At 38.6% G+C, this 24,693-nt stretch overlaps 1 protein-coding gene across 2 annotated transcripts; it reads left to right on the top strand.

Annotated features, from left to right (window-relative positions):
• Positions 1-1,706: 1,706 nt before the first annotated feature.
• LOC307134432 (E3 ubiquitin-protein ligase TRIM39-like) lies at positions 1,707-23,350 on the top strand. Of its 2 annotated transcripts, XM_079830173.1 has the most exons (8): positions 1,712-1,836; positions 5,522-5,602; positions 6,026-6,597; positions 6,711-6,806; positions 12,498-12,731; positions 12,823-12,961; positions 14,105-14,131; positions 22,363-23,350. In XM_079830173.1, the coding sequence occupies exons 3-8, from the start codon at positions 6,028-6,030 to the stop codon at positions 22,908-22,910; spliced, it is 1,614 nt and encodes a 537-aa protein (XP_079686299.1). In that variant the 5' UTR covers positions 1,712-1,836; positions 5,522-5,602; positions 6,026-6,027; the 3' UTR covers positions 22,911-23,350. The 2 variants fall into 2 exon arrangements, with proteins under 2 accessions (XP_079686300.1, XP_079686299.1); XM_079830174.1 differs by lacking the exon at positions 5,522-5,602 and having other exon boundaries at positions 1,707-1,836.
• Positions 23,351-24,693: the final 1,343 nt, after the last annotated feature.

Below are 24,693 nucleotides of genomic sequence, written 5' to 3'. Positions count from 1 at the left end.
CGAGTTTGAGGTGTTGACTTGGCCTCCAAATTCCCCAGATCTCAATCCAATCGAGCGTCTGTGGGATGTGCTGAGCAAACAAGTCAGATCCATGGAGGCCCCACTTTGCAACTTACAGGACTTAAAGGATCTGCTGCTAATGTCTTGGTGCCAGATACCACAGCACACCTTCAGGGGTCCAGTGGAGTCCATGCCTCGATGGGTCAGGGCTGTTTTGGCAGCAAAAGTGGGACCAACACAATATTAGTTATGCCTGATCGGTGTATATTGGTGCCCCTCAGATATGTAGGGGAGCGCGGGGCACAACCTAACGTGGGGTTAGTTGTAACACGCATGTTTTAACCCTTTTCAACACATGCCAAAATGACGAAACTTAGTGTATTTACTAGTTGCCATATCAACATTATTTAGAGAAAAAATAGCGCCAAATTTAAAAAATCTCTGGAAGATATTACTGAATATGTATTTAACCATAGCAAAAGAAAATTTCTTACTTAAGTTTAGTTTTCATCTCTGTTTTTTGTGTTTATTTAAAATAAGACAAATCCGATATTATTTTAATCTTATATCTGTTATTTAACAGTTGAGATCATTCTTTAATGCTGATCTAACAGCAGAAGACACAAGCCGCGGTTAAAATCCCAGTTGTGCAGATGGGGTGCGTTGTAACACTGCGTTACAATGAGCCCCTATTAGAAATATGCCATTACATTCTATACTTTTATTAATTATTTTGAGAAACCATGAGAAAAGGGTGAATAATGACTGAGAGTTAATGTTCAGAAATGATTAATTATTATTATGTTCTGAACTCTGCTGTATAGCTGTATTTAGCGATGTGTTTGTAGTCAAACTCAAAAATGCTTATATTTTTAAGGATTAAAAAATGCCATTATTTTATTTTAAAAAGTTAATGATTGTATTTTTTTGACAAAATATTTTAGTTTATCTTGGATATTTTTTTGATTATATCAGGTAACATTTTAAGCTGTCATTTGCTCATGTTGTGCCCCACCACATGTTACAATGTACCCCACCTATGGGGCATGTTGTCACATTTCACTTCCATTCTTTCAGGGTAAATCAATACAAAAGTATACACTGTATTAATGAAACAAAACCACATAATTGTACTAGACAAGTATGATAAAATGTGGGAAAAAATAAATACTCTGAACCCCAAGTGGATTTACACAAACTGAGAAAGTCAAAAAGCGTTAGGTTGTGCCCTGCTCTCCCCTATCTCACGCTTTCAATTATGTAAATTCCTATTTTTTAAAAAAAAACTATTTTTGTACTATTCTTACAAGAGATAAAACACTATTTACTTACAATTTCACTCTCGCTTAACAAAAAATCTCTCAGAACATGTCTACAGTTTGCACGGCCTACAAACTTTTCACTGTGCTCAATGTGTAATTGTTATTAATTTGTGTAATTCCCTCTTCTTTCCTTTTCTTTTATTTGATATTTGGTTATACTTTGAGCTATGGTATTGGTTATTCGTGTTTGTTTGTTTGTTTGTTTTTTCCCCTCTATTGATGATGTTAATATAATTTTGTTGTGCCAGTGCAAATTGAATGTTCAAATAAAGCTGATAATAGCAGTCATTGTGAGAGAATGGCGGCCTCTACTGGAGACTTGTGAAAAATACTGCTTCTTAAAAAATGTAAATGTGTGTCTACAGGAGGAGCTCTGACATCATCACTGTAGTTCAGAGAGAGATTCCGAGAAAGTGAAAAACAATATGGACTCCTGGAGCGATCAGCCTCTTTAAACAACAGAATATTTACTGAGCCGTTCAAAGAGTCTTGTGGACACATCTGATACTCACAGGTAAGAGATGAACCAAGTTCCCGTACAAACGGAATGGACCAATGATCTGCGCAACATGACTGAAGCCCGGTTTATTAATTGAATTGTGAATGCATGGCGCGCTCCTAAAGTGTGATAAGATTTGCGCGATCCGGTCCTGTCGCGAAGCTGAGAAATATTGACTAACTTGTTGTAGAATTTATAATAGATTATCAGTTACTTAGGGAATAGATTTTTCACTAAAGATTTATATCACAACTGTGGCATGTTGTGGCTATAGTTTCTATGTGATGCTATTTTTCATTACAAATGCTATAGATAAAAACAAGTTAACATTGGCCTTAGCATATGGTAATGAGGAGATATCAGTGGTCTCACCTGTAATTATTGTAACAAATGACATTGTTAAACAATTACACAAACTGTTACTTTTTCATAAAGCCAAGTAACGTTACAAGTTAGAATCAAGAGCTTTAAAGTCTGGACATTCTTGAATTAATGACTAAACTATTGGTTTTCCTCATGTGTAAAATGTGTTCTGCTAATAATGACAGATATTAGGAAAAACCTGACATGACAGGAAATTAACATTTTCAAAATAAGAACATTTTAAGTAAAGCTCTTTAAGTATAAGTATGTAAAAATGAGAAGTTTTTTTGTGCTTAAGTAATATGAAATACATGCAGTTTTTAACTAACTTTGCATGTGGATGAAACCACAAAAGACCATATGCAAAAATAAAACCTAAACAGTTCACACTTCAACCCCACAATTATTATTGATGCTGTCAAAGACTCTCCAACTGCTTTTGCAACCAGAAGCTTTAGCTTAGCTTTGGCAACCTGAAACTAAGGAAAGTAGAGATGTTACATTATTTAATTTAAAATTCTACTGTATTCATACACTTTTCAGCTGTTAGGACTACATCTCTTGAAGCAGAGCGCTCTGGCTATCATGTCAGTAATGTTTTATATCCTGGCAATGCATACATTAATCCTTGCATCTGTCCATTTCAAAGATGTCAGGGAAAAAGCAAAAGAGCATTATTTCATTCTGGACAGCAAAGGGTCAGCCCCCTAAAAAGGTTGCCAGATCAGAGGAGGAGACAGTGGAAGAGGTGGAGGCAAAGATGGTGGAGAAGACAGAATGGGAGACAGTAGTGGAGAAAGAGACCATAGAGGAGACAGCGGATGAGTCAGTGGACAAGAAGCATTAAGTAGAGCCGCCACCTATCGGTGTGCCTTTCAAAGTGAGTGGTCAACCAAATGGCCATTCACTACCATAGGCACCACCAGCTCCTACTAGTGCTCTGTTTGCAGACGGGAGAACTCATGTGCCCATCAAGGTGTGAACGGGCATGTAAAATGTAAAGGACATCAGGCCAAAGAACAGGCACTTCAGTCAACAAGCGGCAGAATTTCTATTTGTGCTGGTCAGTTATGAACAATAGGTAAAACTGAACTGCTAGCTCAAACTTGAGAGAATTGGGTGGGGCCGATCGAGGGACCGCTGCTGCAAATATTTGAGTGGATCCTCCCCTAACAGATGCAATCTCACTCCAGACTTGAGCCCTGATTTAACTGCAGGCAGACAGACACAAACCTGCTCAACTGCATCTGAAAATCACTTTTATATTATACAAGATTAAAAGTAGCCTACGCTTACTCGTACAACATATCTGTTTATTTTGTGGACATATATTTGTATATAAGGAGGTTAGTGTATGACCTACTTTGTACTTGCTGTGTCTGATCTAAACAGCAGGTCATAGTTCAGATTCAGTGAGTTTGAGGTCCTCTTTAAAAGAACCAAACTCAGACTCCTTTAAGTGGACCAAGAGGTGAACCAAGTGAAAAAGGACCCAGTTCTCTTCACGTTCACACTGTCCCTGTCCCTGAAAGAGAACTCACATCCTTTTTTTGGGCCACTTAAAGGTAGGGTAGGTAAGAATGATCTAAAACACTTTTGTCCAAATTTGTTTAAACTTTCTTTATATGTCAATACATAATTAAAATTTAAGTACTCTGAAAAAGAGAGTATAAAAATCGAGTGACTCTAGACTTTTTAATCTGCAATAAACACTGCTCATTATTTTAGTTCGGGCCGAAACAAGTGATTGGCTTGCAGCGACTGTCACTCTCTCTCGCTACCATGGCTACCGCCGCTTTTGCTACTGAATCTGCCCACATGCGCGCACCCCAGTGTTGCCAAGTCGGGCTACTTCAAACACTGTTGCCACGGGCTGTTTTTCATGTCCGTGGGTTGAAGCGATCCCAATTATGTGATATTTTGCCCCGGGATTTGCGAATTTTAGCAGGCAGCCCTACCAAAAAGACACATATTTTACCCCCCAAATGCGATTTTTACCGGAGAAACACGATTGGGCTTGTTTTGGGCTAGTTTTGAGTAGCAATTGGGCGGATTTTGTTGTGAAAACCTGGCAACCCTGGCGCACCCGTTTGATTTGAGGAGTTCAAGAGGCTGTATTTCTGCTGGACAGGTAATCTTTCATTTTGATTATAAATTTTTTGGGTTTATGTTTTCATGAAGCATGTCTCACTAGCACACGTAGCTGCCTAATATAGCTAACATGACATTACTTAGCATAAAGTTACAATGTTATACACTAAGTGAGCCATTAGTAGAGATGATAAATACTCAATATGCTTAGCTCAAGTTGATCACTGTTGTGTTGAATTTCGCAAAATGTAACTTTAGATAACAAAATGCATGTGTAAAAGCTAGTACACCGCATCCAGGAACTTTTTTTAGAACTAAGCTAGCTTTAGCTACTACCCTCTGTCTAAACTCTTTTACCATGTTCACCGGGAACTTTACCTGCACGTTTATTTTGGCCCTTGGTTTGTTTTTATATACTCTACCAATGTTTATGTTGATGTTTTTATCTTGTATCTGTGTGTGTCGTAGACACTGTGTTGTGTGTGTATTTTAAACTTTACCAGTATCGTTATTCTAGCTTGATAGTGAGTACTAAAAGACATCTTATTTGTTTATATTCATAATGATAAAGTTAGATTTTTTATTACATGTGATTCTGACATGATGTCACTACATGCACTTCTTCTCCACTCGCCTCAGGTAAATAATGCGTCTTTCAGCTGACTCGCGGTCGGCGTAGCGCGTTCATGTGTTTTGGGGGCGTGGCTTTGGAAAGAGCCCAGAAGGGAGAAGGTGGAGTGAATGGAAATAATGAGCTGTCTTTAAAACAGTCGTGAGAGGTCTACAGACTCTCAATTTGTAAACTTTCTTTTTCTGAGTACTTACATTTTAATTATGTATTGATATATAAAGAAAGTTTAAACAAATTTGGAAAAAAAGTTTTTTAACCAAATCCTACCTACCCTACCTTTAAGTAGGAATGTAGTCTCAGACCCCTTTGTGTTCATACTGTTGCTTTTTGGATCTAGTCCAGTTCAGTGTTTGATGGCTATGGCCTTCAAAATTTGATCCCATTCTCTTACATTGTATGTGCCTCACTGACTGCAGATATTTGTTTGTAAACATTGGTATTATTAATAATAATTATTAGTTTTTAAAACGACATTGCTACAAATGCTGTTGATCTTTTGCACAAAAATATAATTTTTGTTGCAATACTACATCCATATTCTTGCACTATATCACACATCCACCTTTGTAACATTTATTTTGAATTTTTTTCCTTGAATCATGTTTTTTATTGCAGAAGGCAATGATAACATAAAAAACAACAACAGGACAAATACAATAAAAGAAAGATGCAAATGAAATAAACTGCTTTTTCCAGGTAAAGTATATATACTATACTAATCTATAAAACGTTTACTCTACTGATTCTTATATTGGGCTGCTTTTACAGTAGTGTAATGCAGATGTTTAAGTTCACTTAAAGGAACAGGCCGACTTTTTGGGACTTTAGCTTATTCACCGTATCCCCCAGAGTTAGATAAGTCCATTCATACCATTCTCATCTCCGTGCGTGCCATAACTCTGTCTGACGCACCCACCGCTAGCCTAGCTTAGCACAAAGACTGGAGGTAAACGGCTCCATCTAGCCTACTGCTCAAAAAGTGACAAAATAACGCATTGTGTAGTTTAGTACACACACTGTGACAGCTGGCCAAACCGAACCGTATCCCTAAACAAACAGCACATAAAGGGTAAATTTAGACAAGTGCAGGTGATTTATCTTCATCATTTCTCTCTCCAGGGATGTCTTCCTCCAGCGGTCCACTGACTGAGGAGCTTCAGTGCTCTATATGTCTGGACGTGTTCACTGATCCAGTCAGCACTCCATGTGGACACAACTTCTGCAAGACCTGTCTGAATAAGTGCTGGGACAACAGCCAGACCTGCAACTGTCCATATTGTAAAGAAACATTTAAGCTCAGACCTGATCTCAAGATTAATACCACACTCAGAGAGCTCGTAGATCACTATAAAAAGAAAAGTCCTGAGAAAAAACCTGAAGTTCTGAAGAAACCTGAAGTTGTGTGTGACTTCTGTGAGGAAAGAAAGCAGAAAGCCCTGAAGTCGTGTCTGGGGTGTCAGAGCTCTTACTGTGAAACTCACCTGAAGCCTCATTTTAGAGTGGCAGGTTTAAAGAAACACAAACTGATCAATCCTGTGAGTAATCTGGAGGACTATATCTGTCAGAAACATGAGAGACCTCTGGAGCTGTACTGTAGAGATGATCAGACGTGTGTGTGTCTGATGTGTGGTGTAACAGACCACAAGAACCACAACACTGTTCCTGTAGAAGAGGAGTGTGAAGAGAAGAAGGTAGAAGTTACTGACAAAACATTTTTTTAGGGCTCATATCATGAGGAATCACGTTCTTTGATTATAAATTAATAAATTATGAAAACTTAATGTGTGTTGTTCTTTGTCTATAGACTGAACTGATGAAGACACAGAAAGATGTACAGCAGATGATCCAGGACAGAATCAAAAAGATTCAAGACGTCAAACACTCAGCAGAAGTCAGAAAAGTGAGTTTAAAATAACTTAATTAGTTTAAAGGGGTGGTAAACCACGATTTCACTATTCTAACTTTAGCTAGCGTGTAATGTTGCTCCTTGAGCATAAACAACATCTGCAAAGTTACAACGTTCAAAGTTTAAAGAAAAGGGAGATATTTGCTTTTAAAGAAATCAATTTCTAAGGACTACAGCAAACGGCCAGTAGGCGACTACACACATTCCTCCAGGGTTGGTGACATCACCAGGCTCAATATTTACATAAACCCCTCCTCCGAGAATATTAAATAAGGGGGGGTGAGGCCATTTTGTATCGCTGTTGTTGTGGTATAGTTAGGCTGGAGTGGTGTAGCTGCAATGCCGACGAAACGCTGTTATTTTCATCCGGATTGCAGGTCTGGGGTACTTGCTTTGTTCAGCCTTCCTAGGGACGGGGGTGCGTTGCAGTGCGTTTAACATACAGCATGTTATATGCATGTGTGTTTGAGACAGAGGGGAACAGGTCACAGATATATGCTGCCCATCATAAAGCACGAGACAGACAGGGTCGGAGGAGAAGACTGGAAAATGTGACATAATGGACAAATTTCGTCCGTTGCAATTCATGAGCAGCGGTTCAGCGAGACAAACACCGTCAGTGTGTGGATGCACGACGCGCGTGCGCTCCCGCTGCACATTTCACGGAGGAAAACTTCCACAATCTTCGCGAGTTCAATGCAGGATTCGCACAACGGCTTGTCCTGAAAGATGGATTTACAAACAGAAGCTGTTTACGGCCACAACCTGTAAGTATGATTTATTTTTCATCGATGTGTTTTCCTGTAATAGGTTGTAGCAAGGAAGTAAACAGATGACAACGCTGTTCTGCAAACCAGTCTGTTAAATGCTTATTCATACTTAACGTTATCCGACGAACACCTAACGTAACAAACACCTAACGTTAAAATCTCAACAGCGAACTTGGCATTAGTGTAAATGATTCTTTGATTAGAGCTTTTATGTATTATTTATCTACAGGCATGCTAAACATGGTTCTGTGTGTGATTTGGCTAACTTACTAGTAAAGCCAATGTTTAGTGTTCGTTTTGGGTTAATAGTTCTTGCGACAGATATTTGGCTATAATCGTTCTAAAAATACAAAAGTGCCATTCAGTAGCGATCACTATAGACCCGCAGTCTTTACACTTGAGGAATGAACAGGTTCTGCTCGATCATCTTCACTAAAATGTTCTGGGTCTGATTCGGGCTCAGATTGGTATGGTTTTATTGACGCCATCGTTTCTAATACTGACCAAAGCACAGTCTACCGGTAAAGGTAAGGGGCGTGGCGTTTCCGACAAACGTGCACTGCGGTTAGCAAATCCCAACACACTGGGCCAGCTAACCAATCTGAGCCCATCGCGTATTTTTGAGGGACTGGCTTCAAAGAACCCGGAAACCATCAGATCGTTTTACAAGGAGGGACAGAGCAGTGTAGAATAAATGTCAAATATATGAAAAATAATGCTTTTTTTTTTTAAACTAAGCATGAACACATGTTGCAGTGCACCCCACAAACACAATCAAGCCTTCAAAAGAATGTGTTTTACCACCCCTTTAAATGTCTATTATAAATCATTTACAGTGTGTGCAGAATTATTAGGCACATTGATTTTCTGATCATATTTTTTTTCCAGGCACATCAAATTCCAAACCACAGTAATCCTAATAACTACTATTAATTTAGTATTTAATAATTTATAAGTGATATATAATGTTCATGAAGGTGTTGTGAACTCTATCCGGGTCACGGCACCATCTGCTGTGAACTTCTTTTGTTTCTTGAAGTAGAGACCAGGAGAACTTGGATAGGTTTTTCAGCAGGATTCTTTATTGAGAAAAACGTGCTGTCTTTCCGCTGAGGCATCAAGTCTCACTAAAGGAGTTGTACATTGTATTTTATCTACATTTTAGGGGGAGGGATTATACAGCAGGGGAGGAGACACTCTGAACAATACAATGCAAATGTTGTATAGGTAAAAGGACACACCCTACTATGAGAGCCCTACCCGTCCAGATTCAATCAGCATAACAGTGTCATTCAAATGCATCGATGCTAATCCAATCACTCAAGGGCTCCAAGAGCCATTAAAGACAAATGGTGCTCATTTTACTTACAATGAAGAGAACAGGAACTGGCCTGGAAGATTTGCATAGCAGACTAATTCATCTGATATCATTATTTTTACCTTAAATGCTAAATGCAATGTACTTTCTTAAATTTGTAATCCCACAAAGGCTGGAAATGAAAAACGCCTTATATTCAGGTGTGCAGAATTATTCTTTTACAGATAAAATGAGCCAAAAAAAGAGATTTAACTCAGACTGAAAATTCAAAAATTATTAAATGCCCATGAGAAGGATACAATAATAATGCAATACTAGACATTGCAGTGCAGGCATGACCATTGGACAGTGAAATGCTCATTGGGTCAGCAGGGTCAGACAAAAACAGTTGGTGAAGAAAAGACACCTGTTAACTGCAAAAGAATTAAGAATTAAGGTAAAGAATTAAGTGTGAAACCATCAGGAACCCTTTAGTCTCCAGCGCCACCATTTTACAGAACTGTAACCTTAACCTGGAGGCTCCAGAAGTATGTCAGGATCTCAGAGATTTAAGTTAGGTAAAGAATCCTAAAAAATGACCCCCACTAAATAAGAATCACAAGCCTGAAGTGTTGTAAAACAAAAAAGTGAAGCTCGGGGCCCTCGATCCCCTCGGACAGTGCGCTTGATATGCTTATATTTTTTACTCTATTTGATCATTTGTAAGTTTGAACTCCACTGCCAACGGTAATCTGACATTTTTTCTTTTTTTATTTAAGATACATTTATTATCACAATTGTCTCAATGGTGTACAGTGTCTTTGGACAGATTGCGGCAACAGTTATTAGGATTGTTTGTGATTTGGTCTTAGTGACTTAGGAGTCCTCTTGACTACTCTTAACGTTTCACTGATTTAGGAGCTAGTTTTAGCGCTAAGATGTTTTGTGAAATAGTCTTAGAGCAAAAATGTAGGAGTCTTAAAATTAGGACTGACATGCCCATTATTTTTTAGAGTTTCTTCAAAATCGGCAAGTTAGGAGCTACTTTTAGCCTTTAGATGTTTTGTGAATACGGCCCCTGATGACTGTTGCAGACACTTCTCCCCTTTCTACCTTCCATTTCGCTTCCTGTCTACTCACTGTCCTATCATAATAAAAAGACAAAAATGCCAAAAATAATATTTAATTATTAAATAAGTAAATAAATAAAAAAGGAAATGTCTGATTACCTATGGCAGTTGTTTCACGAGTTCACACTTAAAAATGATTGGATATAGTAAAAGAGTCAAAGAAGCTTATTTGGGGTGCCAATCACTAGAGTATGGGGTCACAAAAGTGGGCGTTTCTCAATTTGTGGGTGTTTTCAAACTGATGGGTGTTTATAAATCACGCAATGAAAATGATCCCCTTCACCTGACCCCACCCCTAAACCCTACCCACACTGTGACGTGCATGGGCGTCGGAAGCAAAAAAAATGTGGGTGGGTCCTCAGAAATTTTTTACTGGAGTAGATGCCAATTACATTAAGTACAAATATACCGCTTTACTTGGTAAACGTATAGGTCGGAAAGACAAAATTACGTAAATCAATCGGCATTTCATTGAGAGCGACAGTAGTGTAGGGGTAAGACGCACGGCATCTAGTTTTGACACAAATCGACCTGCGGTTCGAGTCCGGCTTTCGCCGAAATCAATCTTCTCCGTTTTCCCATCACATATCAAATCGGAAAGGCATTTATTTTCAATACAAATTAAGAAAATATTAGAAAAGTGGAAATAAAGTGTCTAATATGTGTTTAATAATAAATGTTTATCGATTAGGGTTAGGTAAACAGACATGTGCTGAATGTTAGAGACGATAAAAGTGAGTGGGTCCAATATCATTGATCGTAAAAAGTGGGTGGGTCTTGTCCCACCTACATACAATGGTTCCGACGCCCATGGTGACGTGGGCAAATCAGATAACGCAGTGGAAAACGCCCCTCTGTTTATGGCCACGCCCACTGATCTGGTAACTCCTATTATTATCCGGCAAAGACCTATACTTGAATCACTATGGCCATAGTTAGTAAGTGTGATGACATCCATAGCAACGAGGTCAACCCCGCCCTTACTCTTAGCTTAAGACTTCTCTCTATTCCTTAGTAAAAGTTGCTCTCAGCAGCTTTGTGAATAAGTTTTGAGACAGAACTCTTAACTAAGAACTTTTACTGCTATTTAGGAGAACTCTTAGTGGTAAGATAAAATGTTTTGTGAATACGGCCCCTGATATACAGTCCAACAGCACTGGGACTTGTATTAGAGCTGAAAATCTTTGCCCGAACCCTACGGGACCCGGTCTTAATTTCTAAAATTTTACACGGGCTTGGGCTTGCGCTCCGGGTTGCGTGGTAAATGAGCGCTGAAGCCATTTACAGTGGATTTAATAATTTTCCTCCACAAAAACATGTAGCCTAATCTTGGTGAGTAAAGGTTTTTCAAATTATAACTAAATATGAATTGAGTCTTAAAGGCATAATGTAGACAGAGTATATAGGCTAATGTTGGCATTATTCTTTTATTTATTCACCGTCGCGTTGAGACCGGATTGTGGAGAGAAGGGCCGAAGCAAATCCCGCAGAGCATTTATCTTAATTTAGTTATTGCCAAATACCTATATTAATTTTGAATTGATCTTAATTTAATTTGTTAAGAAAGACTCCTTTCTATTGGCGTGTTGGCCTATTTATATATTCGTATTGGTGATTGTGGAGAGAGGCGGCCGCAAGCAAGTCCCGTTTTCGTTTGTCTTAGACCTAATCTCAATTTTATGTAACTTTTCGGTTTATTTCGTTATTGCCAATTAGAATTTATCTTGATTTAATTTGTTGAGAAAGACTCATTTTTATAGGCCCATAGTCCTATTTATAGGTTAAGTGTATTCCTAGGCCTATTTAGAGTGCTGAGATGTTACGATGATGAGGACTTATTTTATTTATTCGTTCCAACTTCCATTTGGCCAATAGCCTAAGTTTGTCATGAATAAATTATGTAAAAAAATTTTATAAATGACTGATTCTTGACAAAAGGCAAAAGAGCTGTGTGTGCGTACATTTGAATAATTTTGGGCTATAAACGGGTTTGGGCTTTTAAAAAGCTCTCAATCAAAATGTACTTGTCGGGCTTGGGCCTTGTCGGGCCTAACTTTTAAAGGACACGCTGACTTTTTGGGACTTTAGCTTATTCACCGTATCCCCCAGAGTTAGATGAGTCCATACATGCCATTCTCATCTCTGTGCGTGCCATAACTCTGTCTGACGCACCCACCGCTAGTGTAGCTTTGCACAAAGACTGGAGGTAAACGGCTCCAGCTAGCCTACTGCTCAATAAGTGACAAAATAAATTTTCCACATCACATGTGGTGATGTGTATGGTTACATCGTGTACTAAGACCGACGGAAAATGAAAAGTTGTGATTTTGATTAATGATTCAGTGCAAACAGTGCAGGATGAAGTGTAATACTTTTGTTTTGAGATTTTGAAAACCCCTCTAAAAACACTGAAGTATGAGCAATGGTAACATTGATTCTTGTCTTATCAAACATCATTAATCATTTGTTGATTGTCCTGGTTGAGCAGAGAAACACAGAGGAGGAGAAAGCAGCCCGTGTTGAGCTCTTCACTGATCTCATCCGCTCCATTGAGAGATGTCAGACTGAACTGCTGGAGATGATGGAGGAGCAGCAGAAAGCAGCAGAGAAACAGGAGGAAGAGCTCATTGAAGAGCTGGAGCAGGAGATCACTGAGCTAAAGATGAGAAACACTGAGCTGGAGCAGCTCTCACACACTGAAGATCACCTCCACCTCCTACAGGTCAGTCAACATCTCTCTGATCAATGATAATGCAGTATATGACACCATAACACTCCCCATGCTGAAGGATTTCTCCTCTCTCCTGCTGTAGATTTACTCATCCCTGTGCAGCTCTAGAAACACCAGGAACTGGTCTGAGATCAGTATGAAGACTGATGAGAGTCTGGAGACTCTGAGGAGAGCTCTGACTCAACTGCAGGACACTCTACAGGAGAAACTCACACTAACTGGTACAACAATATCAAATACACCATACAGATACAGATTTCATCATCTTTTAATATCAGTAATGAAGAATGAATGTTGTGTGTTTGTGGCTCATTTTCAGCTCTAATTTCAGAAACATGCAGTAAATTGTAAATCTTGTTTTAGAAGCTTCAACACTGTAACCAGAAACTTGAGGCTTTAGTACATCTCCAAACACACTCATTTTCTGCCATTTCCTGTTGGTCTTTTCAGCCGTCTCATCTAAATGTTGTGATTATGTGTTTAGATAAAATCAGTTTAGCAGAAGGAAATCAAATCAATAGACATCATGGATTTAAGATGCACATTTGTTTAGAGGAGAATTTCAGACCTGTAGTTCAAAGAGCTTTGCATTGCTGGGCTTTCATTTTAATTTGATTAAAGTTTACTTTTATAGTTTTGTCTTTGCTGAATAAACACAGCACTATTCCAATCCAAAACTGAGATTATTCTAAAATAAAATAAAAGAAAATGTTTCACAAAACATTCACAAAGATGTTCTTAAAAGGAGGAATATTTAGAGCTCAAACACACAGGGGTGAAGGAGACACACACTGATCAGATAAAACATGATGTTGTGCACCAGGGGTTTTCAAACTGGGGCTGCAAGAGAGTGACAGGGGCTCTGTGGAAAAAAACTGTAAAAAAAATAAAATAATCATAATAATTAGATGATTTAGGCAATAAATTAGATTTAATAAATAAAATGTTTTGATTAAAACCAAAAATATTAGTTAGTTATTAATCTATTTAAAAAAAAAATATTACATTAAAATATATAAAATAAAAAATGATTCATATAAATAAAAACAAATTTGATTAAAATTAAATAAATAAGCAAGAAATGAATAATACATATAATAATACATTACTACAATGAGTAGAGCAAAATATATAATAATGTAACAAACTAATTTTAGATTTATAATATTTCTTTTTTTTGTGTGTGCATAAATTGTGTTTATAAAAGACAGATGCTTGTAAATTTTAGGATGGGGGTCCCTCACACAGGGATGATCATATTCAGGGGTCCGTGTGGCATCTCTTTAAATATAACCTTAAAGTATAATATAACACATAAACATGTCAAAGATCTGATGATGTTTTATTGTCATGTGTCTCTACAGATCTGAAGAGGATGCAGCAGTATGCAGGTACAGAGAGAGAGAGAGAGAGAGAGAGAGAGAGAGAGTGTGTGATGTGTGTGTGAGTGTTACACTAGATTACATTCATACACTCACAGCTTCATCACAGTATGATTAAAGACTTATTACATATTACAAACATCATCACAAAATGTCTGTATTAGAGTTCACACCGGACACGAATTACGCAAATAATTTGAACATTTTGAGTTTACTCGCTTCATTCGCGTGTGAAATATACTTCATTCCCGCGTGACATTCACTTCACAACAGATGCAAATTCGCGTCATGGGAGGGGCTTCTGCCAGCCGCCTCGTCTCGTTGAGAAATGGCTTACATGGGCTGTGTTTACACATCTTTTTTGATAAAATTCTACTGTTAAAGGTCCCATGGCATGAAATTTTCATTTTATGAGGTTTTTCAACATTAATATGAGTTCCCCTAGCCTGAATATTGTCCCCAAGTGGCTAGAAATTTTGATCGATGTAAACCGAGTTCTGGCTGTCTTTCTCTGCCTTTGAGAAAATTACAGCCCAGACGAGATGATCTTGAATGTTCCTGTTATGACGTCATAACAGGAACGGTTACCTCCCTTTCCTCCACCCAGAGAATTTGGCACGCCCATACTAGCGCCATATTTGTTTGTCTTTGAGAGATCATGGCTTGTGAAGGAGTGAATGCTGGCAGTTTCTCAGTGTTTGGATGTACAAATGAAAACAGAAGTCTTTTTTCAGTTTCTTCTGATCTGTGATCAGTGATTTCTGATGTGTAGCTAATTATTTATTATTCGTGCACACGCTGCGGCTTCTCTCTCTCCCGACTGAACAGTGTTTTCGTGTTTTCTATCTTGTGAGTCAGTGTTTTTGTACGTCCTCGTCACGTCTATCTGTTTTAAAACGTGCATACAGTCATGAGTTTCTGCTCAACATCGGCAGAGCCACATCTTTACAGATAAACCTCACGCACGCCGAAGCACGGGCTGCACTGGCCGGTCGGCCTTCAACATCACTGATCCCTAGTACTGCATCTGGCCCACAGCGGAGGCACCAAACGCGGCGCGAGATTAAGCAGAAGGGGGGTAAGCGTGAGCATATCCGGGCTAGCCAGCCTAGCCCCACAATAAACTGGAATACATTTGATTATTGTATCGCTGTTGTGTCTTTGTTTGCGCTGTGTACTCAATGCACGTCACTGACGCTTTTCATATGATAGGAAAATAAATAAAAATAATGCTATAATCAACACTTACTCGTAACTGGTTCATCTCCTGTAATGGTACATTACATGTGTTACAAAGTTGGTAGAATAATGATGAAGACGGACTCGGTGTGACTGGGACTCGTGTTTATTCAGAACTCTCAGATACAAACAAAATAAACTTGCGCTGACAGCACTCTCACAACTCAGTAGTTACAATATAACTTTGTTAGCAAATCTAGTCTCTGGTCCGTGATGTCCGGTCGAACCAGTTCACCAAATCGGACTGAATCGTTCTAAACGGTTTGCGTCTCGAGTCTGATCCATCATTTACTAGCTTTCTAGTAAACTAATAACCTGAAGTATATGCTAGTAAACTACAACAGTTCACTGAACTGAGACGTGCTGAGAGAACTGATGAGTAGTGACATCCGTCTCTCTGGCAGGCTTGTGCCTCGCTCATTTCAAATGCAAAGATGTCAGCCAATCACAACAGTGGGCGTTTTTACTGAAGTCTCTCAGACACGCCCCTTGAAACAGGGCATTCAGCCAGAGGGAAAACATCAGTATAGAAAAAATGCCTTTTATTTCTAAATTATGACATTTTATGATGTAAAAAATCATACTACCAATATAAGTACACCTCAGAATACATTATAAAATAAATGAAAAAATCCATGCCATGGGACCTTTAATGTGTGACATAGGGCTGCAACGACGCGTCGACGTCGTCGATGACGTCGACTACAAAAATACGTCGGCGCGCGTGAAATGCGTCGACGCGTCGGCGGCACATTATTTACGTTCTAGAATGGAACAGAAGATCTAGAATAATGGCAGCTTCTGCTCCCGGGCATAGTGAAAATGATCATTTATCATATAAAGCCAGACCGCGACATTCAAAAGTGTGGGAGTACTTTAAACAGAAGCCGAATAAAACTGTGCTTTGTTCGCTCTGTAATGCCGGTTCACACTGCGCGCGGTGGCAGAGCAGGAGCTGTGCGCGTGGAGAGCGGGAGCTTTCACACTGCCAATCAGTGTTGCCAAGTCCCGGTTTTTTCCGCGGAATGGGCTACTTCTACACTGTTGCCGCGGGCTGTGTCTCATGTCCGCGGGTTGAAGCGATCCCAACTATGTGATATTTAGCCCCGGGAATGAGAATTTTAGCAGGCAGCCCTGCAAAAAAACACACATATTTAACCCCCGAACGCGATGTTTACCAGAGAACCTCCCCGAAACGCGATTGGGCTTGTTTTGGGCTAGTTTTGAGTAACGAATGGGTGGGTTTTGTTGTGAAAACCTGGCAACCCTGCTGTCAGTGTTCTCTCCATGGTTCTCTCGCGCAGCTGAACCATGGCGCGTGTATTGCAACAGACGGTCACATTTTCCGGGGTTCTTCTCCAACCCCAGTACGTCTCGTGCTTTTATTTATTATGGGCTGCATATATCTCCTGTTAATGCGACCTGGTTCCCCTCTGTCCCAAACACATATGCATAATAACATGCTATATATAGGTAGTTTGCATGATTAAAGAAACATTAAAGTTAAGATATGCCTCTAGCTTTAATCATTTAAATGTGTCTTTGAAGTTTGGGCAAAAACTTCTGGCAGCTTTAGTCGTTGTTTATGCACATGTATCTTCAAAATAGACGACTAGTTATACTATATTAAAACTGTGCTGAAAGCTCCTGTATGTGAACCTTTTGCAGATAAATACAAGTGCATTTTCGTTTACTATTGACACAAATCAATAAGTAAATCATACTCAACTACTATAGTAAACAACTTTTCCTAATTAGGCCTACTCTGTATACATTTTATGATGAATAGTATCATTATATATTATGTTTAAAAAGCTTCTTGTGTTCATATATTTCATTATAAAATGGCATACTATGTACACTACCCTTCCTGAAATACAATTAATATTGTCATCATTCATTGATTTCATGTTAAAATAATATACAAATTCACTACCCTCTTTGAAATACAATAATCAGTAAAAAAGAATCATAAGATTAATCCGAAAAAATAATCGCTAGATTAGTCGACTAATCGGAAAAATAATCGTTAGATTAGTCGACAGAAAAAATAATCGTTAGTTGCAGCTCTAGTGTGACAAAACATAGTTTTAAGACTTTTTCAGACGATAATGTAGTTGTTTAAAGCTCAAATCTGTGGTTTATTTATAAAAAGAGCGCCTATTTGAACATTTTATCTGGCGTTTTCGGAGTTGTGAGCTCCAGTGGATCAGCGGCGCTCAGCGCTCGTTAACCCCGGCGAGAGGAGCCTTTCCTCGGCCAGTCCTTCTGCCGTCTGCCACTGGCTCTGATGTCTCTGTGGTGTCTCGAGCTATAATTCGTCTTGTGTATATGTAAGGGGCGATCTTTGGTCTCATGGATCTATAATTTGTTCCCTGGCAAATCGTTTAGGCTGAGGGCAAAGTGAAGTTTCATTACTTCTTTATTTTTAGGCTATAACTTTCCGTTACCGTTGTAGCCGACTAGCACTGACTTTGAATGTTTGACAGAATTGTTTGCTTTATTTCATGTATATCTTATTATACCTTTTACTTATACTTTTGTATTAATGATCATACATAAACTTGCATTTAACAAAAAGAGACTGGGTTGTGTTTCATGTCATTTAATGTTATCTCAGTGATAATCATATTGTCTGAACCAGATATGAATATACAGATTTTCTCCTCATTGTTGTCACTACTAGAGCAAGCTCCTGATTGGTTAAAGCAGCGCGAATAACCCCCAAAGATCAGATTTTTCAACTCGGGCGATTCGCGCGAATCATGCGTCAAACGCTCAATTCGCACCGCCTCATTCACTTAACATGTAAATCACTCGCACGAATCGCGTCATTCGTGTCCAGTGTGAACGCACCATAAGACCTCCGTTCATCTTCGGAACACAAATGAAGATATTTTAGTTGAAATCCGATGGCTCAGAAAGGCCTCCATTGGCACAATGCACTTTACACTCTCAAGACCCATAAAAGGTACTAAAGACGTCGTTACAAAGTCCATCTCACTACAGTGGTTCTACAATAACTTTATGAAGCGACGAGAATAGTTTTTGTGCGGGGGGGGACAATCCAACACTCCCCATTGACTTTGCATTGCGTGAGGCTGCCTCATTGTCATTTCGGACTTATAACAAAAAACAGAACAATGTCTAAAAGCTGATATGTGACAAGGTGTTCAGCAAACAAGCTAAAAAACACAGAAATAAGTTTTTATAAGCTGTCGACCCAAAAATACGAGCGTTTAAGAAGATAAAAGTGGATATAGGCAATACGAAGTGAAGCTTCAGCAGCAAGAATGGGTAAATCTTGGGATCCTGACACTCAGTATGCCTCAATATGTCTATGTGTGTAGTAGAGGTCTTCACGGAGCCCCCGAGACCTGTGGACCCATGGGTCTATATTTTAAATGGTCAGCCGGGTCCGGGTCGAGTCCCAATCTATTACCTCAGGTCCCGGGTCTGTTTAACATTGGTGTGTAATACCCGAGTCGATCCGAACTCGGAGAACCTGCCTGTGATCAGAGTCAGTCAGTACTGCTTGTGTGTTTTTTGTAACTTGCAATTTGTACAATTAGGATAAGAACAGTGTGAGCCGGGAAATAAGGTTTAAAAAAAGAAAGAAAAAAAGAAAACACACGAGCAATCTCTCTCTCTCTAACTCGCTCTCTCTCTCTCTCTCTCTCTCAGCCATTGCAAGTGCACGGAAATAATGGATACCTTCATGAGTGATGTGAGAAAAAAGCTAAAAAAACAACGAATATAAAGAAATTAAACCCACGGGCACCTCTTCTGTCTGGGCATCCTTCATGCATATTGTGGACAAACATGAGACAAAAGTATTACGTGTGACGCACTGTTGAAGTTTGATTTGAACTTATATTTAAATATTAACAAAATCTTAAGTGAACTGTCACAAATTGTGTAAAAAAGCTAATTATTTCAGGTTGCTCCAGCTAACGCGCATGTGCAGTCTCAAGCGCGTGTCATGTTTCTATGGCAACCCAAGCTTCCGCATTGACTGACTAATAATAATATGAATGAACCGTCTTGTTTAATCTTAAAGTTTGGTGAACAGACCCGGCTCACTGAGATATTTATAGCAAATAAATAATGCTCACGTCAGCGGCCACCGAACGAGCAATCGTTATTATAGTTCAAAAAGGCAAACAGTCAAAGTTATTATGCGAGTTAAAGTTAAAGACGCATTTGTCATCCGTCACCGTGACATGAAGTGGACTTTTAAAGCTGAAATGATGAGTGAATTAAGCATGCTTGAAATAACAAGAGAGGAATAATATGGATTTAACTTTTTGGCAAGGATTAATGCATCACAATCAAGTAACGTTACAGGGAAGGGAGACGACGGCTATAGGTAAGACAAAAAGTTATATTTTTCGCAACTTGTTTATTGACTTGTTAAAATCAGTTTATTGTGGAATATGTGACACTCGGGTCCAGTCGGGTCTGTGTTTTCGTGCCGGGTTCGGTTCCAGCTTTTAAATAATAGACGGGTCCAGGTCGGTTCCGGGTACTACATTTTTGGCATTTCTCGGATCTGCACGGGTCCGGGTCCAGCTTTTGAAATAATAGACGGGTCCGGGTCGGTTCCATTTAGCACATTACGGGTCTCTTCGGATTTTTCGAATTTTTGGACCCGTGAAGACCTCTAGTGTGTTGTAAACATTTTGTCACTGTTAAGTCAAATATCCAAATGTCCGTTTTATATATTATATTTACTGTCGCTGATCACGTTCTCCTCTAGTCGCTGTAGTTCTCAGTGTAATATGACCCGTCGCGCTCTGTCTCAATGGATTGAATCCACTTTTTGGTCCTTAAACGCTCGTTTTTTGGGTCAACAGCTTATAAAAACTTCTGGGTTTTTTGGTTCTTGTTTGTTTAGCTTGTTTGCAGTACACGTTGTCACATAACAGCTTTTATATAATGTTCAGTTTTTTGTTATAAGTCCGAAATGACACGGAGGCAGCCTCACGCAATACAAAGTCAATGATTATGGAGACGGTTTGATTGTTTTTCCCCCCCGGTGGGCGTGGTCTTCAGATTATGACGCGCAGTGGCGTGCACAAAATGTCTCAAAATGTAATGTGCCCCTCCCTGGTAATAGTAAATAATATTTATTACTATTATTATCAATATTGTAATAAATAACATTACGCTTCTATACCATTTTACCACTAACAATATTACAAAAAAATATATATATATATATTTTTTTTTGGCGGAGGTGGATCGGTAGGCGGAGTTACCTTTTCAGCTCTATGCACACAGCACAGCAATTAGCCGCGCTAGTTTTCAAACTACACGATCAGCAGGTAAGCTAATACAGAAAATGTATATTTATCCTACCACCACGCTACTGTAAAGGTTGCGGGAAATTGCAAGTTATGCTTAATTATAATAAAAGCTTAACTCGAGTCTTGAGAGTGTTAACTCGAGTCTGACAATGTCATTCAATTTGTTTTTTATCCAAGACCATATCACGTCCTCGTGTTATTTGCTCGGGGAAATAAATCTAGTGAGATGAAATGAAAAAGTCCATGTCAAACTCTAAATTGAATGGAATTTATATATTTGATATCATGGTAACACTTGCATGAAGGTCTCATTTGTAATGTATTAACCAACATGAACTAACCATGAGCAATACATTTGTTTTTGTATATTAATATTTGTCTTTGTCTAACTTTGTCAATGTTAGTTAATAAAAATACAGCTGTTCATTGTTTGTTCATGTTACTTGACACAGTGCATTAACTAATATAACATATACAACTTTTGATTTTAATAATGTATTAGTAAATTCTGCAATTAATATCAACTAAGATTAATAAATGCTGTAGAAGGGCAGTTTATTATTAGTTAATGTTAACAAATGTAGTTAACTAATGAAATCTTATTGTAAAATGTTACCTATTTCATGATAGCAAATACTTTCATACTTATAATACAGGTTTACAACATCAACAAAACTGAACAAGAATTCCTCATAATTACCTGCTTGATTCTCACTGTTTTGTTTAGCAAAGTAAAAGTAAATAATGATATATATATTTAGTAATATTATCATAATTTCCCTGTTTTTGTTTGATGTGTTATGCATTCTATTTGTATCAATGTCTTTTCATAGAATGCCAAGGTAATATGGAATATTTTTAAGAATGGTTTTAACCATATATGGAAAGCCAGTGGGGAACAAAATTGACCCCTCCCCTTTTTTTTTGTTAAAGTATTTAAAAACACAACAGACAGACGCGTACTGCTTTAAATACAGGTGATTTATGTCATAAATAAATGCATTTAAATTATGTAAAAAATGCATTTGATTTTTGTTATTTTTTAGTACCCTTTTTGGTCCTTCTGCCCCTGCCCCTGAGGAGGTCTGTGCATGGCACTGATGACACGTGTCGCTCTGTCTCTATAGTGATGACCGATTTCAAAACGGCCTCATGAATCTTCGAAGCGTTATGAATCAGCGAGTCGAATCATGATTCGGATCGCGTGTCAAACCGCCAAACTGCTGAAATCACGTGACTTTGGCGATCCAAACCGCTGAATCGACTCACTGATTCATAACGCTTCGAAGCTTCATGATGCAGTGTTTTGAAATCGTCATCACTATATAAGTCGTTATTTAGGTTTTTTTTGCGCACAAAAACTATTCTCGCCGATTCATAAAGTTATTGTAGAACCACTGTAGTGAGATGGACTTTGTACCGACGTCTTTAGTACCTTTTATGGGTCTTGAGAGTGTAAAGTGCATTGCTGGGTCTTGAGAGTGTAAAGTGCATTGCTGGGTCTTGAGAGTGTAAAGTGCATTGCCTTTCTGAGCCATCGGATTTCAACTAAAATATCTTAATTTGTGTTCCGAAAATGAACGGAGGTCTTACGGGTGTCGAACGACATGAGGGTGAGTAATTAATGACAGAATTTTCATTTTTGGGTGAACTAACCCTTTAAGCTGTGATTCATATTCTCTGTTTTCTCAGTGGATGTGACTCTGGATCCTGATACAGCTCATCCTGATCTCATCCTGTCTGATGATGGAAAACAAGTGAGAGATGGAGACATTAGACAGAAACTCCCAGACAAACCAGAGAGATTTGATAGATGTCCAAATGTCCTGGGAAAGGAGGGATTCTTCTCGGGGAGATTTTATTTTGAGGTGCAGGTGAAGGGAAAGACTGACTGGACTTTAGGAGTGGCCAGAGAATCCATTAACAGGAAGGGAGAGATCACACTGAGTCAGAGTAAAGGATACTGGGCTGTGGCTCTGAGGAATGGGAATGAATATAAAGCCAGTGCTGGTCCTGCTGTCTCTCTGTGTGTGAGAGTGAAGCCGCAGCGGGTCGGTGTGTTTGTGGATTATGAGGAGGGTCTGGTCTCCTTTTATGATGTGAAGTCCAGCTCTCATATCTACTCTTACACTGCTCAGTCTTTCACTGGGAAACTCTATCCATATTTTAGCCCATATCTAAACAATAAAGGTAAAAACTCAACTCCTCTGATCATCACACCTGTCAAATACAATAAATGAATTAATACCACTAATATGAAATACACAATGAGAATAATGATTTATATAATTAAAAATCTAAAAACTTTTGTTATTTTTTTCATTGTTAAAATCTATCATTTATAACTATAAGTTTAATGTAAAAATATAATGCTTGTTTAACTATTGCTTTTTGTCAAATTCGAACTATGTTGATGTCAAATATTAACCTCATGGTAAAACTAGGCATGTTTACCATAAGAATAGAACAAATGAGAAATTCAATAGACAAATGTAAACACACATTAGATTAATTTAAATGCTCTTTTTATTGATAGAGTTTAGTATAGCCTACATCTTCAAATAAAATATAGGACTGTTAAATATCTGATGATGCTGATATGATGATACAAATATGAAACATACATAATAAAAGAGTACCTTATGAAATGAAACCTTATTAAAAATATTTTCCTTCTTTGAGGACATAGTACAGATTGTTCTGTTAAAGATGCATATTTTGTTAAATATGCGTTTTACCATCTCAAGAACATCTCTAGACTCCGACCATGCCTCTCCGACTCTGTAGCTGAGACCCTTATCCACTCCTTCATCACCTCCAGACTCGATTACTGTAATGGTATCCTGTTTGGTCTGCCCAGCAAAGCTACCGACAGACTCCAGTATGTACAGAACTCTGCGGCTAGGATGCTAACCTACACAAAACTCGGTTCTCACATTAGTCCAATCCTAAAGAAGCTTCATTGGCTGCCAGTTAAATCACGGATCAAATATAAATTCCTACTTCTGACGTACAAATCTCTACATGGACTTGCACCTCAGTATCTGACGGATCTACTCCATCCGTACTGTCAAGCTCGGTCCCTGCGGTCCTCAGACAAGGACCTGCTCGCTGTCCCTAAGTCCAGGCTACGGACATTTGGCGATAGAGCTTTCTGTGTGGGTGCACCATCACTCTGGAACAAGCTTCCTCATGCCATCCGCTCTGCAACATCTTTAGCAACCTTTAAAAACCAGCTTAAAACACACCTCTTCACTGAGGCCTATGGGCCATAGATGCTCTGGTTTCTCTCCTTCTTATCCTTAACCCCCCCCCCCCCCCTTGTCCACCCCTTCCCTTGCTATTTGTTAAGCGTCCTTGGGTCTTGTGAAAGGCGCTATATAAATTAAAGTTATTATTATTATTATTATTATATTTATGTCGCTATTTATATTTCATGTATTTTTTTATCTTTATGAAAATTGAGCGCAGCTGCTTTTTACAGTAGATGGTGATAATATAATGTCATAATTTGTCAACCTTCATGTGTGATAGAATAAAAGTATGATTAACGATAACCACTTATCATGTTTTTAAAAAGCAGCGAGAAAAATGTCAGAAACCCATTCAGTCACAAGACCATCTGTGACGCATCACATCTGACACACAGGGGCCCTTTAAAGGTGAACTATGTAAGATTTTTGCAGTAAAATATCCAAAAACCACTAGGCCAGTGTTATATATTTTGTTCAGTTGAGTACTTAGAATATCCCAAATGTTTCCAACTATTTGTAAATCGTGAGAAAATGCTATTTTAACCAAGGAACCGGGACGTGTGAGGGAGTCGCCTGTCGATTGCGTCATATCTGCGTAACCCTCGGTTTCCGGTTTTATTTTGCAGAAATGCTTTACTCACTGCAGTGTGAACAAGTGTCAACAGGCTTTAAGATAACCTGAGGCCCCTGGACTACAGCGTTACTGCAGCTCATGTTCAATAGGTGGCGCTATATAGTTTCAAATCAGAAAATATAATACAATAAGATT

This window comes from Gobio gobio, assembly GCF_949357685.1.
Source record: "Gobio gobio genome assembly, chromosome: 11".
NCBI lineage: Eukaryota > Metazoa > Chordata > Actinopteri > Cypriniformes > Gobionidae > Gobio > Gobio gobio.
The sequence above is the reverse complement of the archived record's forward strand: the minus strand, read 5'-3'. Positions and strand labels throughout refer to the sequence as shown.